At 37.8% G+C, this 18,626-nt stretch overlaps 1 protein-coding gene across 1 annotated transcript in view; it reads left to right on the plus strand.

Moving 5' to 3' along the window:
- The window catches only part of PREX2 (phosphatidylinositol-3,4,5-trisphosphate dependent Rac exchange factor 2), a 284,920-nt gene that overhangs the window by 88,323 nt on the left and 177,971 nt on the right, over positions 1-18,626 (plus strand). The window contains exons 7-8 of the mRNA XM_044914225.1: positions 6,802-6,935; positions 17,783-17,886. Of these exons, the coding sequence (XP_044770160.1) occupies positions 6,802-6,935; positions 17,783-17,886 (238 nt within the window). The remainder of the gene's footprint in view (positions 1-6,801; positions 6,936-17,782; positions 17,887-18,626) is intronic.

Raw genomic sequence — 18,626 nt, forward strand, 5'->3', positions numbered from 1 at the left:
TTCCTTCCTTCCTTCCTTCCTTCCTTCCTTCCTTCCTTCCTTCCTTCCTTCCTTCCTTCCTTCCTTCCTTCCTTCCCTCCTTCCTCCTTCCTCCCTCCCCCATCCCTCTCTCCCTCCCTCTCTCTCTCTCTCTCTCCCTCTTTCTTCCTAAAACTTTACGAACAGAGAAGCCAACTTGCTAGAGATTTATACCAGGAGAAAATGTTTAACACATTGTTTGGTGTGTTGTAGAAATGTTAAAAGCCTGACTTTAGTATTCATCTTGAGAAAGGCGTTTATCATACATGGTTGTTCAATGACTAAATAAAGATTTGCCAAAGAATAGATTTCTAGATTTAAAAATGAGCATCGATTTTCAAAATGAAGATAAAATACTAACTAGGTTATGTAATATTATTCAGGTTTAAGTGAATATTCACCAGTGATGAAATGTACCACAGGTGACCATGTGGTGTATTTGCAAGCATGTTAACGTGATCAACGCCTGTCTGCTGTGGGCACTGGGGAGCAGTCAGGACTACCTCGGGCAGAGACCTGTGCTCACCTCAATCTCCATGTCACAGGGTTGCCATACTATGCCCTTGAGCACCTGGATTCAGGTACTCAAAGCCTCCAAAGCAGTTTTACTTGGAATGTTGACAGAATACCACATGCAGCAGCATTTACTGGAATGACCTGGGACCTTCCCCACCTTTACTCAGTTTCAATCTCTGAACCTGGGAATTTTAAGAAGCCCATCAAGTGTGTCTCCCAAACTCTAAACTTTGAGAACCATTGCCCTAGAGGCTTTGCTCTCTTCTGATGATCTGCCTGGCTAGTTTTACTGCTTCCACATTTGTTATTTTCTAGTTCACTCATCTGACATTGTCATTTTCATAGACTTTAGTGCTCCTGACTCTTACCTAACAATCTGATGCTCATAGCCATACTTTATTTCAATTTCTCCTATGAATTTTGTAGCTTGACTTCTTTATTCCTAACTCTCTAGAAACTTTCCTGGCATTTCTAGGTAAAGGAAAAAAAAAATTGCATGTAGTTTCAAAATATCATAAATTTCATTTACTTTAAAGATAAAGTTGTGAGATTATTATTATTTTTTTTACTACAGAGAAAGGTAGATTTATCATGTAAGTGAGGGGAAACTATGCCACAGCATTATTTAAAAAGAGACACTTATTAATTATCTATTTGTACGTGGGATGGATTTGAAGTGAGAGGCACATCATGACTATACAGAAGACTGTATATACACTTGGTCAAATTTTCTTCAATATTTATAAAATTGTGCATATCTGTGGTTAAAAAATTCTTAATGATTTCTAGCTGCCACTGTCATAGAAATCATGCACAGATTCAATCATGGTAAATCAAGAACACAATGGTTATTCTTTATCATCTATGAGATACACGTGGTATAAAGAGAAATGCTACAGGCCATTCTTTTAGGAGTTTTTTAGACAAATGTGTATGTTCGACACAGATTCCTTTAAGTTGCATAAGCAGTCCTCTGGGAATTATTTAATTATTCACTGAAGAGATTTCATGTGGTAATAGTAGATTACTATGGTAGAAGAAAGTAAAGGTATATACTGTACTAATTCTTAAAGTTTGCTGTTAACTATTAAAGACATCTCACCTCAGTGATAGGAATGTCTCAGTAGGATTTAGTAAAATATAATGTGATTGATGTTATGTTTATATTGTGAGATATACTTTGAAGCATAACAAGATGATTGGGCTTGATGTCATTATCCCACAAAATTTCATTAATAGATTATTAAACAGATACTTTGGGTTGTTATGAAAAGAAGTGTTGCCCTCACAGAGGTCAATTAATCTTATTCTGATTTTTGATCAGGAGCTAGGAGCTAATGGGAACCTATGATAATGACTTAAACATAATGTATTTTTTTAAGGTTTTCTTTAATTTTAAAATTTTTTTTAAGATTTTACTTACTTATTTGAGAGAGAGAGAATGAGAGAAAGAGAGCATGAGAGGCACGAGGGTCAGAGGGAGAAGCAGACTCCCTGCTGAGCAGGGAGCCCAGTGCGGGACTCGATCCTGGGACTCCGGGATCATGACCTGAGCCGAAGGCAGTCGCTTAACCAACGGAGAGCCACCCAGGAGCCCCCTTTTTTTTAAAGATTTTTAAAAAATTTTTATTTATTTGAGAGAGAGATAGCGAGAGAGAGCATGAGTGGCGGGCAGGGAGAGGCAGGCTCCCCGCTGAGCAGGGAACCTGACACAGGGCTCCATCCTAGGACCTTGGGATCATGACCTGAGCTGAAGGCAGATGCTTAACCGACTGAGTGGGTGCCCTGGCTCAGGTGCCCCAAAACACAATGTATTTATATATTAGTGAGGGGTTTGAGAGTTTGCTATGATACCAATCTAGATTAAATCATTCAAAAGTCAAACTATTTAAGTATACGATAGAGGAAAATGATTGAGATGCTTTGCTGACTAATGGAGCACTTTGAATTAATTGTAAGATGGGATTGCCATAAATGTGCTAATATAATCTTATGGTATCAAGATACGTATTGTAGGGGACTGGAGTAATAATAAAATAAATAAATAAATAAATAAATAAATCACTATATGATTTATTTGCCAGCTCACATCCGAGTGGTTGTGCTCACTTCTAGAGGTGTTACATATTAAGGGAGACCCTGACAAACTGGAGAAGGTTCAGAGGAGATCTTCAGGGATCTTGCAGGTTTCTCAAATCAAGCCATAGGATGAATGGTCAAAAGCAATGCTAGTTATCTAGCTTGGAAGGCAGAAGGGAAGTGTACTGGCTGTTTTCAGATACTGGAGGGCCAGGCCTGTCATAATGAAGAGGGTATTCCTCTACTCCCAGGAGGCGGAAGTAGAGTCAGTGAGTAGAAAGGGAAGTAGAATTTGGTTCTACGATTAGAAAAATCTTTCTACTAAGTAGAGTGGCTAAGTAAAGAAATAGCTTTCTTAAGAGGGAATGAACTTAATTTTACTAGAAGTGTTCAAGAATAGGCTAGAAGGCCTTTTTTTGTCAGGGCAAAAGTCAGTGTTCTCTGAGGCAACAAGATGTGTCTACCCTCAAAAACTAGAGAATCAGAAATAACACCGTCTTCAACGAGTTAAAGCATAAAAATCAACATAGAGTGAACCACAGCAGAGGTCAGAAATAAGTGAAGTCTCCTTGAAGAAGAAAATCATCTTTAAAGCCAGCAATGTTAATTGTACTAGCCTTTATTGAGTCCTTTTCTGTGCTAGGCATTGTGCTGGGAGTTTTATATATATTGTCTGTTAATTCTGTGAATAAATTAAGTACTATTATCCTTTTCTACATTGGTTAGAAGGCATGAACATAGCTACAGAATCAAAAGAGTCATTCAGAAGTGTGATTTGTTTGTAGTGGAAGCCGAGAAAAGAGAGAGCAAGGAGAGAGAGACACACAGTGAGACAGATAGACTTTGGATGGTCTTGTCCCGGTGGTAGATTGTGCTAGCTCTTTGCTTTCAAACTGCTCTAATTCTTAAGTCTAGTTCACCAAGATATCCTCCCCGCCCTCCCCGCTTCCTTCCTTCCTTTTTTCTGCTCTCTCTCTCTCTCCCTCCCTCCCTCTCTCCTCTTGGTATATAAATGAACAACTGCAGCCCCATCTATACGTTCTGTTGAAGGCCCTCCTCTAATAGTCCAGGCATGCCTCTGACTTGTCTAATGCTACCATCTGAGCAAGCTTCCTGCTATAAAATTGGCTTTTTTATTAGAAATCAAAGATACAGCTGCTGACGGGCAGTGCTCAGTCTCTCCAACACCTGACCTATGGGAAGCTAGCTAGCTAGCATGGCCCTGCTCTTCAATTCAGTCTGTTCACAGGACAGGAGACAGTTTTTCTTAACTGGGAAGCGTGACTTCATTAGAAAGTGTTTGTGGCACTGACAAGATAAAAGATATGAACAAACAAGAACTTGATGGTGGAGAGCAATTCAAATAACATGCAGACAGGTCACAGGAAGACAAAGACAGGGAAAAGGCCCCGGGGTATGGTCAGTGGTCAAACTCTCAGTGGTGGTCAGCAATCGTGTCCTTTCCTCTGTGACTGTCTGGTTGTGAGTTTTTTTTTTTTTTTTACTTGTGTCAGATTCTTTCTGATTATAATACAGCTTTCCAGTTAGGAAGTTTACAAAGGGAGATTGTGTTGGCCATACTTAAGGGAACATTCGGTGTGGATGTCAGGTACTTTTATGATCAAGAATAATATACCTATTTTTTATTTTACACATTAGTTCTCGTGAGTTCTTCAGAGCTTGAACAATATCTCCTGTGAAACTGTGTAAGGGGATGGAATAAATGACCTCTAACCACTATACTAATTTACGTTAAATTCTTCTTATATTTATTAATAAAGATTATAATCACAAACAAGTTGGAAATGTATGGTTAAGATTTCTCTCAAGTATGGGGGTGTTTGGGTGGCTCAGTCGATTAAGTTGGTTTTGGCTCAGGTCATGATTTCATGGTCCTGGATCGAGCCCTGTGCATCTGCCACCCTGCTCAGCGGGGAGCCTGCTTCTCTCTCTCCCTGTCCCTCTGCCCCTCCCCACCACTCGTGCTTGCTCACTCTCTCCCTCTCTCAAATAAATAAAATCTTTAAAAAAAAAAAGATTTTTGTCAAGTAGGAATGCATCTACTAATACCTACCTGTAATTATATTGGGAACTTACTTGGAAGACTGGTTAGTATGCAAATTAGAGAAACATCTGCAGTTACCATTTAATAAGATAACAAGTTAGCTTCTTTGCTTTACTTTTTTGGGCTACTATGAGAAATAGTCTAAGGTGAAGTATTTTGTACCTTTTGTAAAATTGTTACCAGTAAAGCCACTTTCATAACATCGTATAGTTCCCTGTGCAAGAATCAATGTGATGTTTCCTTGTTTACATTTTTAATACTATTCTATCTTAATTTTTTTCTGAGGTAGGGATAGTATTTAAATAAGAAATCGTTGCCACTGAAATTGGGATTTATATTCATATTTGATGACAGTTTTTACTTAATTATCACATGATGAAGGATATGAAATTGTGTAAATTTTTAATAGATCTCTAATTATATGTCCACCTTTGTGATGAAAGAAAAAAAAGAAAGGAAATGTCTTAAATCTAAAATATTTTATAATGGCTGGTCACCAGAGGGGAGTGGGTGGGGGATAGGTGAAAGAAGTGAAGGGGATTAAGAGTACACTTATCATGATGAGCACTGAATAGGTATGGAATCGCTGAGTCACTATATTGTACCACCTGAAACTAGTATAACACTGTATGTTAACTCTCCTGGAATTAAAATTAAAAAACTTAATAAAACAAAATACTTAAGTTAAACATAAAAACAAAAAATAAAATGTGTACGTAGGGATGCCTGGGCGGCTCAGTCAGTTAAGCGTCTGCCTTCGGCTCAGGTCATGATCCCGGGGTCCCGGGATCGAGCCCCGCATTGGGCTCCCTGCTCAGCGGGGAGTCTGCTTCTCCCCCTCCTCTACTGCTCCCCCTGCTTGTGTTCTCTCTCTCTCTCCCCCTCTCTCTCTGACAGATAAATAAATAAAATCTTTAAAAAAATAAAGTTAGTAAAAACTAAAAAACTAAAAAATAAATAAAATGTGTGTGTAATATAGACACTCAACACAATCACATTCTTTTAATTTCCAATTTGGGAAGTTTCTTATTGACAGGTATCAGTTGTCACCATAATTTAAATTTTTATAATCAATCAGAAAAACTGTATCAATGATTACTGTGGAAGTATGAAATTAATGGTCTGATTGTTAAATATCAAAAATAAAAAATAAAAGCATTAAGTTTAAAAAGAGTCAGAAATTTATCCCTGGATTTAAAAATCCCCAGACATACTGAAAATAGAAGTATTCTTGCAGAGCATGCTTAACAGCTATCTACATAAAACTTTTTTTTTTTCTTTTTTGTCTAACTCAGTGCATTAGTTGTGATAGTTTAGGTTGTAGAGACAGATAGACGGCCACATTTATAATGGCTCAAATTAGATGTTTTTGATCAGCTCACACAACAATCCAATGCTTGTGCTCTGCTTCATTGTGCACCTTTCCTCTGTTTGCGATTCAGGCTCCTTCCATCTTGTGGCTCCTCTGAATGGTTAGCGCTTGTGTTAAGACCCAGTTTTGTCACTAATCATCTGACCTTAGTGTGCACTCAGTGAAGGCTTATTTAATGAATGAGCATGCCTATGCTAACTTTTAACTTGGGTAAAAGACTATGGAAGGTTGCTCTCTTTAAATAGTTTTTTTTCCCCCCTTTAATTTCTTCTTTTTTCTTCCTATCAATCCTAGGAGTGGATAAATAAATTGAGACCCGCTAAAAATTTAGAGAACTTCGTGTACTTTGTGATGTATCCATGTTACTCTTTTCCCATACCAGGGAAAGAGAGGAGGAGGAGAGGAGTACTAGGGACATGAATGTTATGCGTCACTTTGAAATCATCTCCTTTTAAAAGAACATAGTAACATGTATCATCCATGTTTATGTATGCATACATGTGTAAGAAAGCTAAAAGAAGACACAGAATCTCTTAGCCACAGTTGTATCTGCTCAGACTGACCAGGAGTCTGGGAGGCAAGGAGACCTCCATCCAATGTATAAATATTTATGGTGTTTCAACTTCTGTCCATATATTGTATCTTGAAATAAAAACAAACAGACTTTTAAGGAGAAGTAGAATTACACACAGAAGTTTCTGTTAAGTAATCAAACATTGTCTCCATTTTTTTTTTTTTTTTTTTGACCTAGGGATCCAACGTCACCGACACCTGCACTGAGATGCTAATGTGTGGCGTCTTATTGAAAATTTCTTCTGGAAATATTCAAGAACGGGTGTTTTTTCTTTTTGATAATCTTCTGGTGTATTGCAAAAGGAAACACAGGTAAGGTGATAAACAGGTAATACTTCAGAAATTACTTATTAACCTCAAAAAAATTTTTTTAATAAAAAAAGAAATTATTTATCAGTCTCACGAGTTCAACTTTTTCCTCTGTGCTCCTGGGAACTCGGGATCTCCTCAGTAAATTTCACATACGCTCAGCCTATTCTCTGATTGTTCTCTTTACCTTCTTGTAAAACCTGACTGAAATGTGACTATCATTCGATAACACTACCTCCCAGGAACCTTCTGGAGGAAAAAATTTTTTTCTGTTGCTAACCCACATGTCTCAGGCCCTGTAGGAAAGGTGGGTGTGTCTTCTGTGTTTCCCAGTGCTGCTTCCCAATCATTTCCTCCTCTTCCTCGGAAATATTTTCCCTGACCGCCCCATCTAGTGTAGCCTCCCAGCCATTTTCTATCAACATCTAGAAAATTCTTCCTAATATTTTCTTCGTTATTTATTTATTTGTTGCCACCTTTACTGGATTAGACTGTAAAGTCCATGAGAACAGTGGTCTTGCTGTGTATTCTGTGCTATTTCCCCAGAGACTGGACCTGCCATGTAATAGACACTCAAGAGGTATTTGTTGAATAAATGAATAAATAAATGAATCAATGAAACCCAAGCAAGTTCCTGGTATAGCTTAGCCATCATTAGTTTAAGTAGTTTAATGTAGCAATGTTATTGCTGTAATGTTATTTGTTTTAAAGCACGGATATAATTTTTTCTTCAGAAGGTAGTTATATTATAGGATGTTTCCTTGAACTCTTGGCAAAACGTTTTGCAGGTTGTTTAAGCAAAAAAGTAAAGTTGCACTTAATTGGGAAATTTCCTGAGGCTTTATATGCTTCTTCCTAACCATATCTAGGATATATTAGTTTCAGTGAAAAGGTACTAAAAGGCTTAATGAAATTTAAAGGTAAAACAGGTGGGTTGAGGATGCAGGGTTTGAGTGAGTGTTTATTCTAGACTCAGAAATTAGGCCACTATAGCCAAAGATTTTTTGGTGACGTTGAGAATGAGAAGATCAAAACTGACTGATTTATGAGGCAAGATTCTCTTGAAATGGGATTTCCTAAGTCAATGAACAGGATGCCCAGAGCAAGTTCTCTGAACGTTGGCAGCTATGTTGATGACATGGGAGTTCGGCCTCTTGGATTATAGTATCAGAATTCCCTAGCCTGAGACATTACTGTGAAAATACAATGGCACTAACTGAGAAAGCAGAGAAGTGCCCATGTGCCTCGATGAAAGGGGACAGGTTAGGATTAAAGTGAAAAGATAGTTGTGGGGCGCCTTTCTGGCACAGTTGGTTAAGCGTCCGACTCTTGGTTTCGACTCTGGTTGTGATCTCAGGTTTGTGAGATTGAGCCCCAGGTCGGGCTCTGCACTCAGTGTGGGGTCTGCTTGAGTTTCTCTCTCTGCCTGTCCCTCTGCCCCTTCCCATTCTCACATGTGCTTTCTCTCTCTGGCTCTAAAATGAATAAATAAATAATAAATAAATATCTTTAAAAAAAAAGATAGTTGTTGTTAATCCCTGCCTTAATGAGCTTTTTTAAAAAGATGCTTTTTACCACATATGAAAATGAACTTGTCTATTTTTTTTAGTATGCTCTTCTAAATTCTTTGTGTTTGCAGCAAGATTGGGATTAATAGAAATAGGTTTTAGGAAGATATAGAAATCCTGTTAATTTTAGTTGAATATAACTCATTAAAAAATTGTAATATTATTCAAGTTGTTTAGGTACAATTGTTTTTTTTCCAGCCTTCTTGAGGACTAGTTGGCAAATAACATGGTAAGATATTTTAATGGTACAACAGGATGATTTGATATACATCATGAAAGGATTTCTCCCATGGAGTCAATTAACACATTGATCTAGGTGCAGTTATTAAAGGCATCCATTTGAGAATGAGATCTTTTTTTTTAATTACAGTTGATCTCATACTTATTTATATATGTGCCTGCCTTCAAGTCCAAGGTTTTTGCAAAATTAGCCATGTATAATGATGATTTCATTTATGGTCTTATGGCTGTCATTGTTAAATAGGTAAACAACAGGAAAGATTTTGCAAAATTAAAATCCTGAAGTGTTTTTTTTAAAGATTTTTTATTTATTTTGAGAGAGAGAGAGAGAGCAGGGGCAAAGGGAGAGGGAGAGAAGCATACTCCCTGCTGAGTGCAGAGCCTGATGTGGGGCTCAATCCCATGACCCTGAGATCATGAACTGAGCCACAATCAAGGGTTGGGCAATTACCTGACTGAACCACCCAGGTGCCCCCAAAATCCTAGTTTTTGAGCGAATATTCTTAATGTATGTATAATGTGGACAAAATACATAGTGGCTAGAAATGGAAATTACTGAATAAATCTGATTGTCTATTCCCTTCCTGAATTGAAGTAGTGTGAATATACCATCCATTCCCTTCATTTTAGAATACTTCATCCCCTTTACCAAGTACTATTGAAGCTCTAAAGATCGTTTAGTAAGTAGGAGTAAACTGAACCTTTTCCAAATTTCCATAATATTTTAATTGCACAACCCAGGGACTTGATGAATTTAATTCTAGAGTTTACATTCACAAAAGACAAGAGTGCTGATTAGGCATCTCAGCTCTGGATATTTCTAATGGTATTAATCTTAGGAGAAACTAGTATTTAAAAAGATAAAGTGTGTGTAATATTTATTTTTTTTAAATAAAAAAATTTTTTTTAAATTTTATTTTATTATGTTAGTCATCATACATTACATCATTAGTTTTTGATGTAGTGTTCCATGATTCATTGTTTGTGTATAACACCCAGTGCTCCATTCAATACGTGCCCTCCTTAATACCCATCACCAGGCTAACCCATCCCCCCACCCCCCTCCCCTCTAAAACCCTCAGTTTGTTTCTCAAAGTCCATAGTCTCTTATGGTTCGTCTCCCCTTCCAATTTCCCCCCTTTATTTTTCCCTTCCTACTATCTTCTTTTTTTTTTTTTAACATGTAATGTATGATTTGTTTCAGAGGTATAGGTCTGTGACTCATCAGTCTTACACAATTCGCAGCGCTCACCATAGCACATACCCTCCCAATGTCCATCATCCAGCCATCCCACCCCTCCCACCCCCCACCACTCCAGCAACCCTCAGTTTATTCCCTGAGATTATGAATTCCTCATATCAGTGAGATCGTATGATACTTGTCATTCTCAGATTGACTTATTTTGCTTAGCATAATACCCTCTAGTTCTATCCATGTTGCTGCAAATGGCAAGATTTCGTTTTTGTGTGTTTTTTTTTTTCATGGCTGCATAATATTCCATTGTACATATATACCACATCTTCTTTATCCATTCATCTGTTGATGGACATCTTGGCTCTTTCCATACTTTGGCTATTAAGGATATTGCTATAAACATGGGGGTGCATGTACCTCTTCGGATCCCTACATTTGTATCTTTGGGGTAAATACCCAGTAGTGCAATTGCTGGGTCGTAGGGTAGATCTACTTTCAACTTTTTGAGAAACCTCCATACTGTTTTCCAGAGTGGCTGCACCAGCTTGCATTCCCACCAATAGTGTAGGAGGGTTCTCCTTTCTCCGCATCCTCGCCAACACCTATTGTTTCCTGACTTGTTAATTTTAGCCATTCTGACTGGTGTGAGGTGGTATCTCATTAAGGTTTTGATTTGGATTTCCCTGATGCCGAGTGATGTTGAGCACTTCTTCATGTGTCTGTTGGCCATTTGGATGTCTTCTTTGGAAAAATGTCTGTTCATGTCTTTTGCCCATTTCTTGATGGATCATTTGTTCTTTGGGTGTTGAGTTTGAGAAGTTCTTTATACATTTTGGATACTAGCCCTTTATCTGATATGTCATTTGCAAATATCTTCTCCCATTCTGTCGGTTGTCTTTTGGTTTTGTTGACTGTTTCCTTTGCTGTGCAAAAGCTTTTTATCTTGATGAAGTCCCAGTAGTTCATTTTTGCCCTTGCTTCCCTTGCCTTTGGCAATGTTTCTAGGAAGAAGTTGCTCCAGCTGAGGTCAAAGAGGTTGCTACCTGTATTCTCCTCTAGGATTTTGATGGATTCCTGTCTCACATTTAGGTCTTTCAACCATTTTGAGTCTATTTTTGTGTGTGGTGTAAGGAAATGGTCCAGTTTCACTCTTCTGCATGTGGCTGTCCAATTTTCCCAACACCATTTGTTGAAGAGACTGTCTTTATTCCATTGGACATACTTTCCTGCTTTGTCGAAGATTAGTTGACCATAGAGTTGAGGGTCCATTTCTGGGCTCTCTATTCTGTTCCATTGATCTATGTGTCCTTTTTTGTGCCAGTACCATACTGTCTTGATGATTACAACTTTCTAATAGAGCTTGAAGTCTGGAATTGTGATGCCACCAGCTTTGCTTCTTTTTCAACATTTCTCTGGCTATTTGGGGTCTTTACTGGTTGCATACAAATTTTAGGATTATTTGTCCCATTTCTTTGAAAAAAGTGGATGGTATTTTGATAGGGATTGCATTAAATGTGTAGATTGCTCTAGGTAGCATTGACATCTTCACAATATTTGTTCTTCCAATCCATGAGCATGGAACGTTTTTCCATTTCTTTGTGTCTTCTTCAATTTCTTTCATGAGTATTCTATAGTTTTCTGAGTACAGATCCTTTGCCTCTTTGGTTAGATTTATTCCTAGGTATCTTATGATTTTGGGTGCAATTGTAAATGGGATCGACTCCTAAATTTCTCTTTCTTCTGTCTTGTTGTTGGTGTAGGAATGCCACTGATTTCTGTGCATTGATTTTATATCCTGCCGCTTGACTGAGTTCCTGTATGAGTTCTAGCAGTTTTGGGGTGCAGTCTTTTGGGCTTTCCACATAAAGTATCATATCATCTGCAAAGAGTGAGAGTTTGACTTCTTCTTTGCCAATTCAGATGCCTTTTATTTCTTTTGTTGTCTGATTGCTGTGGCTAGGAATTCTAGTACTGTGTTGAATAGCAGTGGTGAGAGTGGGCATCTCTACCATGTTCCTGACCTTAGGGGGAAAGCTCTCAGTTTTTCCCCATTGAGAATGATACTGTGGGTTTTTCATAGATGGCTTTTATGATATTGAGGTATGTACCCTCTATCCCTACACTGTGAAGAGTTTTTTAAATTCTTCTTTAAATTCCTCTTGACCCATTCATTCTTCAGTAGGATGCTCTTTTGCCTCCATGTATTTGAGTTCTTTCCAACTTTTCTCTTGTGATTGAGTTCTAGTTTCAAAGCATTGTGGTCTGAAAATATGCAGGGAATGATCCCAGTCTTTTGGTACCAGTTGAGACCTGACTTGTGACCTAGGATGTGATCTATTCTGGAAAATGTCACTGGGCACTAGAGAAGAATGTGTATTCTGTTGCTTTGGGATGGAATGTTCTGAATATATCTGTGAAGTCCGTCTGCTTCAGTGTGTTATTTAAAGCCTTTATTCGCTTGTTGATCTTTTACTTAGATGATCTGTCCATTTCAGTGAGGGGGATGTTAAAGTCCCCTACTATTATTGTATTGTTGTCGATGTGTTTCTTTGATTTTTTTATTAATTGGCTTATATAATTGGCTGCTCCCATGTTAGGGGCATAGATATTTACAATTGTTAGATCTTCTTGTTGGATAGACCCTCTAAGTATGATATAGTGTCCTTCCTCATCTCTTATTATAGTCTTTCGTTTGAAATCTAATTTGTTTGATAAAGGATTGCCACCCCAGCTTTCTTTTGATGTCTATTAGCATGGTAAATGGTTTTCCACCCCCTCACTTGCAATCTGGAGGTGTCTTTGGGTCTAAAATGAGTCTCTTGCAGACAGCATATTGATGGGTCTTGTTTTTTAATCCAATCTGATAGCCTGTGTCTTTTGATTGGGGCATTGAGCCCATTTACATTCAGGGTAACTATTGAAAGATAGGAATTTAGTGCCATTTTATTGCCTATTAGGTGACTGTTACTGTATATTATCTGTGTTCCTTTATGGTCTATGTTACTTTTAGGCTCTCCCTTTACTAAGAGGACCCCTTTCAATATTTCTTGTAGGGCTGGTTTTGTGTTTGCAAATTCCTTTAGTTTTTGTTTGTCCTGGAAGCTTTTTATCTCTTCTTCTATTTTCAGCGACAGCCTAGCTGGATATAGTATTCTTGGCTACATATTTTTCTCATTTAGTGCTCTGAATATATCATGCCAGTCCTTTCTGGCCTGCTAGGTCTCTGTGGATAGGTCTGTTGCCAATCTAATGTTTCTACCATTGTAGGTTACAGACCTCTTGTCCCGAGCTGCTTTCAGGATTTTCTCTTTGTCTCTGAGACTCATAAGTTTTACTATTAGATGTCAGGGTATTGACCTATTTTTATTGATTTTGAGGAGTTTCTCTGTGCCTCCTGGATTTTGATGCCTCTTTCCTTCCCCAAATTAGGGAAGTTTTCTGCTATAATTTGCTCCAGTATACCTTCTGCCCCTCTCTCTCTTTTTCTTTTGGGATCCCAATTATTCTAATATTGTTTCATCTTATGGTATCACTTATCTCTCGAATTCTGCCCTCATGATCCAGTAGTTGTTTATCTCTCTTTTTCTCAGCTTCTTTATTCTCCACCATTTGGTCTTCTATTTTGCTAATTCTCTCTTCTGCCTCATTTATCCTGGCAGTTAGAGCCTCCATTTTTGATTGCACCTCATTAATAGCCTTTTTGATTTTGACTTGGTTAGATTTTAGTTCTTTTATTTCTCCAGAAAGGGATTCTCTAGTATCTTCCATGCTTTTTTCCACCCCACCTAGTATGTTTATAATCGTCATTCTGAACTCTAGTTCCGACATCTTACTAATGTCTGTTTTGATTAGGTCCCTGGCATTTGGTACTGCCTCTTGTTCTTTTTTTTGAGGTGAGTTTTTCTGTCTTGTCATTTTGTCCAGAGGAGAATAGATGAATGAGACAACAAAATGCTAACAGGGTAACTTTGATCCCAGAAAAATATACACTAAACAAATCAGAAGAGACTTGAAACCAGGGGGAAAAGAAAGCGAAAGAAGGAAAAAAAAAAAAAAAGAATATGAGCAAATATGATCAGGCTGATGAATAGATCAGTGCCACACACTAGATTTTGGGTGTATTTTGGTCTGTTAGAAGAAAGTGCCTCCCAAAATTTTAAAGAAAGAGAAACTTATATGTGTACAAAAATAAGGGCAAATATGATGAGGGAATGGAATATGAGTTTAAAGATGAAAATTATAAAATATTTTATAAAAGGAATCGATAAGAAGTTGGTTGAAAAGAAGAAAGAGGAGAAATTTAAAAAGGAACAAAAAAAAAAAGGAGGGGAAAGAATTTGATCAGGCAGGATACTAGAACAAAGCCATACACTAGAGATTTAGGGTATATTTTGGTCTGTTAGAAGAAACTGTATCCCAAAATTTTAAAGAGAGAACAACTTATATATATATATATATACAAAAAAATAAGGTTAACTACAAGGGATAGAATATGACTGTAAAAATGAAAAATAAAAAAGATTTTTAAAAAAGGGATTGATAAGATATGTTGGTTGAAAAAGGGAAAAAGAATTAAAAAAATAGAAAAGGAAAAAATAAAGAAAATTAAAAAAATTAACTTTGAAAGACTAAAGAATCATGGGAAAAAAAGCCACGAATTCTCTGTGCTGTATTCCCCGGATGCTGAAGTTCTGCCGTTCTCATTGATTGGTAAACTTGGTCTTGGCTGGATGTCCTTGCTGATCTTCCGGGGGAGGGACCTGTTGCAGTGGTTCTCAAATGTCTTTGCCAGAGGCGGAATTGCCTCGCCCCTGCAGGGGGCTGGGCTAAGCAGTCTGCTTGGGTTTGCTCTCGTGAGCTCCCTGCAAGCTTTCCGTACAGCTTTGGAGGAGGAGAGTGAAAATGGCGGCCTCCCAATCTCCGTCCTGGAGGAGGCGAGAACTCGGGGCTCCACTCCTCAGTGAGCCCCCAGATTAAAGCAGTCAATCATTCCTGTCTCCCTGGTCTCCAGCCGCCCTCTGTGCTCACCCGGCCCGTAACCAAGCATTTCTGTCTCTGGCTCATGACCCCGTGTGGAGTCTCCAAACCCAGCAGATCCCTGCGGTGCGCTCCCGTGCTGCTCCTCCCAGGGGAGGAAGGGGAGTCTCCCTGGATCTGCCGCTTGTTGGATCCCTGCTGGAAGAGCAGTGGCCCCACTGTGCCACGGATCACGGTTTATGGCAACCCCGAGCTGAGAGCTCACTCCTTGGCTCCGTCTCTGCAGCTGGCTTCCCCGCTCCGATACCTGGGAGCTCTGCTGCACTCATGCACCCCCGGTCCTTCTGTGACCCCGAGGGTCCTGAGACCACACTGTCCCCGCGAGCGTTCCACCCCCTGCTTAGCCACTGGAGCGACGTCCCTCAGTGGAGCAGACTTCTACAAGTTCCGATTTTGTGCTCTGCTGCTCTATCACTTGCAGGTAGCGGCTGACCGAGGCTCCCCCCCCTCACTGTCTATCTTCCCAAATATCACCTTGGATTCACTTCTCCGCCCATCTTACGTTCCAGAAAGTTGTCGCTTTTCTGTTCAGAGAGTTGCTGCTATTCTTTTCTTCGATCTCCTCTTGAGTTCGTAGGTATTCAGAATGGTTTGATACCTATCTAGCTGAATTCCTGGGAGCAGACAAAATTTAGGTCTCCTACTCCTCCGCCATCTTGCTCCTCCTCTGTGTTATGTAATATTTAATACATAAAACATGATATGGCTTAGTTTGGCTTGTTAATGAGCTTTGTAAGTATTATAATGTATTTTGTCTTCTGCAGTTTATATTTTGTATACAATATAGTTTGTAAACTGTGTATCCATATATAGGAATAGTTTATTCATTTAACTTTGTATAATATTCCATTGGTTGAATATTATTCACTCTCCTATCAGTGGAGTTTAGGTTTTTGTTTGTTTGTCTTAGTTTTTCTGCTATTATGAACATCCCTGCAAGATGTATCCTGATGACCACTAAAACACATAATTAGGAGGGAAATCATAGAATTGGGATATCAAATATTCTACATTACAATATAGAGCAAAATCATTTTCAAAGCATAGGCTTTTCAGTAGGTATACTTTAATAGAACCACCTTCTGAAGGGACCAAAGGTCTCTCTTTTTAAGCTAAGTGTTAACAATATTGATCAGACACTTACTGGAATTTCATATTGAGTGTTATTATCTACAGGTCAAGAGAAATATAAAAGCCTGTTCAGAACTGACAAGATCACAAAGAAAATTAATGCTTTAGAAAATAGGACCAGTGATAGATTCCATGCTATGATTCTTTGCCTGTGATAAAACTGTTATCAAGGATATTAAACTTAAAAAAAATGATTGAAGTATGATGTATAAACTTACAAGAAATTCTCTTTTGCAAGCCCCACAATACTATGTCCTACCTGGGAGAATATGCAATTACCTACATATTAGTGTGCTCTGCATTCTTCTCTATCCTTGGCTGGCTATGATGCCAACCTTGCGTACTATATGGCCTGAATCCCTAATTGGTAGCATTTATTTAAGGTTATTAGCAAAGGACATTTAGAGGTCACTTTCATAATGAACATCGGAGTGCAAGATGGTGAAGGCCTGGGCTGAGAAACCCTAAATCAGGTTAATTAATCTATTTAATTAGTTTCTTTTAGTAGGGATGAAGGACTACTAAGTTTTGATGAAGCTTTAGACAGGTAAGGCAGGAATATATACTGTCTTTCACGGAAGGAATTCAGGGACTGGGACAGCACCTTGTGACCCCCCCTGCAGGGAGGGCTGATATCTAGGGCTGATATCTAACTGCAGGGGTGAGGAGGAGAGGGATATTGAAGTTGGTGAACATTTACATCTTCACTTTTGCCAGATGTGTCTGTACAACACAGTAAATGAATAATTATTTCAGTATATTAAATTATTAGCAAGACTTTTGTCAATGAGTCAAATGGAATAGTTTAAGTTAATTGAAATCTTTTGAGTGACTAGGTATTCTTGAATCCTCCTGAATCATTTCTTAGAATCTTTCCTCTTTAATTAACAAAACTTTCTAAAATATCTCTTCTGTATGTTCAGTGATTCAAGTATAAACACACTTAACCACATAATTCATTATTACAAATGTTCATTTATAAACCTGGATATTTTAACTTTGTTGTACATACCTTTTAAGATTAAAGACCAGTATTAGACACACTATACCAAAGTTTTGGAATGTTTTAGACTATTTTAAAAATAAATAAGACCCTTATAAAAGATTATACATGTATTAAGAGACTTATTCAACAAGCATATAGGTCTCATATCATAGAAACAATATAGGAAAAATATTTTCAGCTGGATAACACTCAACTGAAGAATTTCCAGCACAGTCAGTTTCTTTGCAGAGGAATCATAAGTACTAACTGAATTTTACCCGAGCTTGAAGAAAATGGAAATTACCAGCTAGTTACTGAAAAATGAGAAATGAAAGTGAAAGAAATCAAATAAAATTTTAAAATAACTAACTTTCAGTGTGTAACAGACTTTGATTTGGTACCTTTTATGTTCTAAATTGAGCAAAAGCACATATTTACCCACCCAGCTGTATGTTGTTCTTAGTCCAAAGCTTCCATTTGTTTACAAAAGCTAGTACATAAGCCTCATTTGTAAAGCAACCAATGCTGTTATGAATGGGAGGACACAAGTATAAAACACCAAGAGCCTAACAATATCATTGATTGCATTGGTGTCTTTTGTGTTTTTTCAGAGGATAGCTTACATCATATTGCTTCAACACTGTTTTTTATTAAGTTTAGTAACAAAGTTTTTGTGATTTCATTCCATTACAAGACGGTTGAAGAATAGCAAGGCATCTACAGATGGACATCGGTACCTTTTTCGTGGCCGGATCAATACAGAGGTGATGGAAGTGGAGAATGTGGATGATGGCACGGGTAGGTAATTTGTAGTTTTAAAATGAAACACCAATAGGAAACTTCCTCATAAGACAGACTTCTCACCTGAATAATTCATTTGCAGTGCATTAGAGCTTAGAAATACTTTGTTAGGTAGAGCAGTTGGAGGAGAAAGGCAAGATAAGAGAGATGAGGACTATCGGAAGTAGAAAATTATATTTGGCCGAAACACACTAGCATTCAACACAGAGATGCAAAGAAATAGCTGAGTAGGAGTGATGTACACACTCACAGTTCCTGGTATCTCCAGCATGAGTACAGAGAATAAGGAATTAATTTATTTTCTTCAAGTTATACTATGTTTTATATGTATATATATGATATTTTTTCATATAGTATGTTCACTGTAGAATATGGAAAACTCTAAATTTGTTTTAGCTCTACAGCCACCATGCATATAAACATGCTGTCGATTTGCTTGTAGAGTAAGGGTGTTGTGTGTATTTTACTTTATTACTTAAAGATAGTGCATTTTCACACTGCAGCTCTGAAGGTACAGACTTTGACAAGTAAGCTTATCAAATCATGATTAGTCACAAACATTAAATAAATGTTTGAGGTTAAATAAGTTATTTTCTATTTGAAAAAATAAATGTGTAATATTAAGTAATATGATGATATACTAGTCTATAATATGCATGATTAGTAAATTGGATCACATTTTTCCCCCCCAATGATTTTAATTCGAATTTCAAAGATATGCTTCTAGGAGAAATGAC

The sequence above is a fragment of the Neomonachus schauinslandi genome, chromosome 4 (assembly GCF_002201575.2).
Source record: "Neomonachus schauinslandi chromosome 4, ASM220157v2, whole genome shotgun sequence".
NCBI classification, from domain to species: domain Eukaryota; kingdom Metazoa; phylum Chordata; class Mammalia; order Carnivora; family Phocidae; genus Neomonachus; species Neomonachus schauinslandi.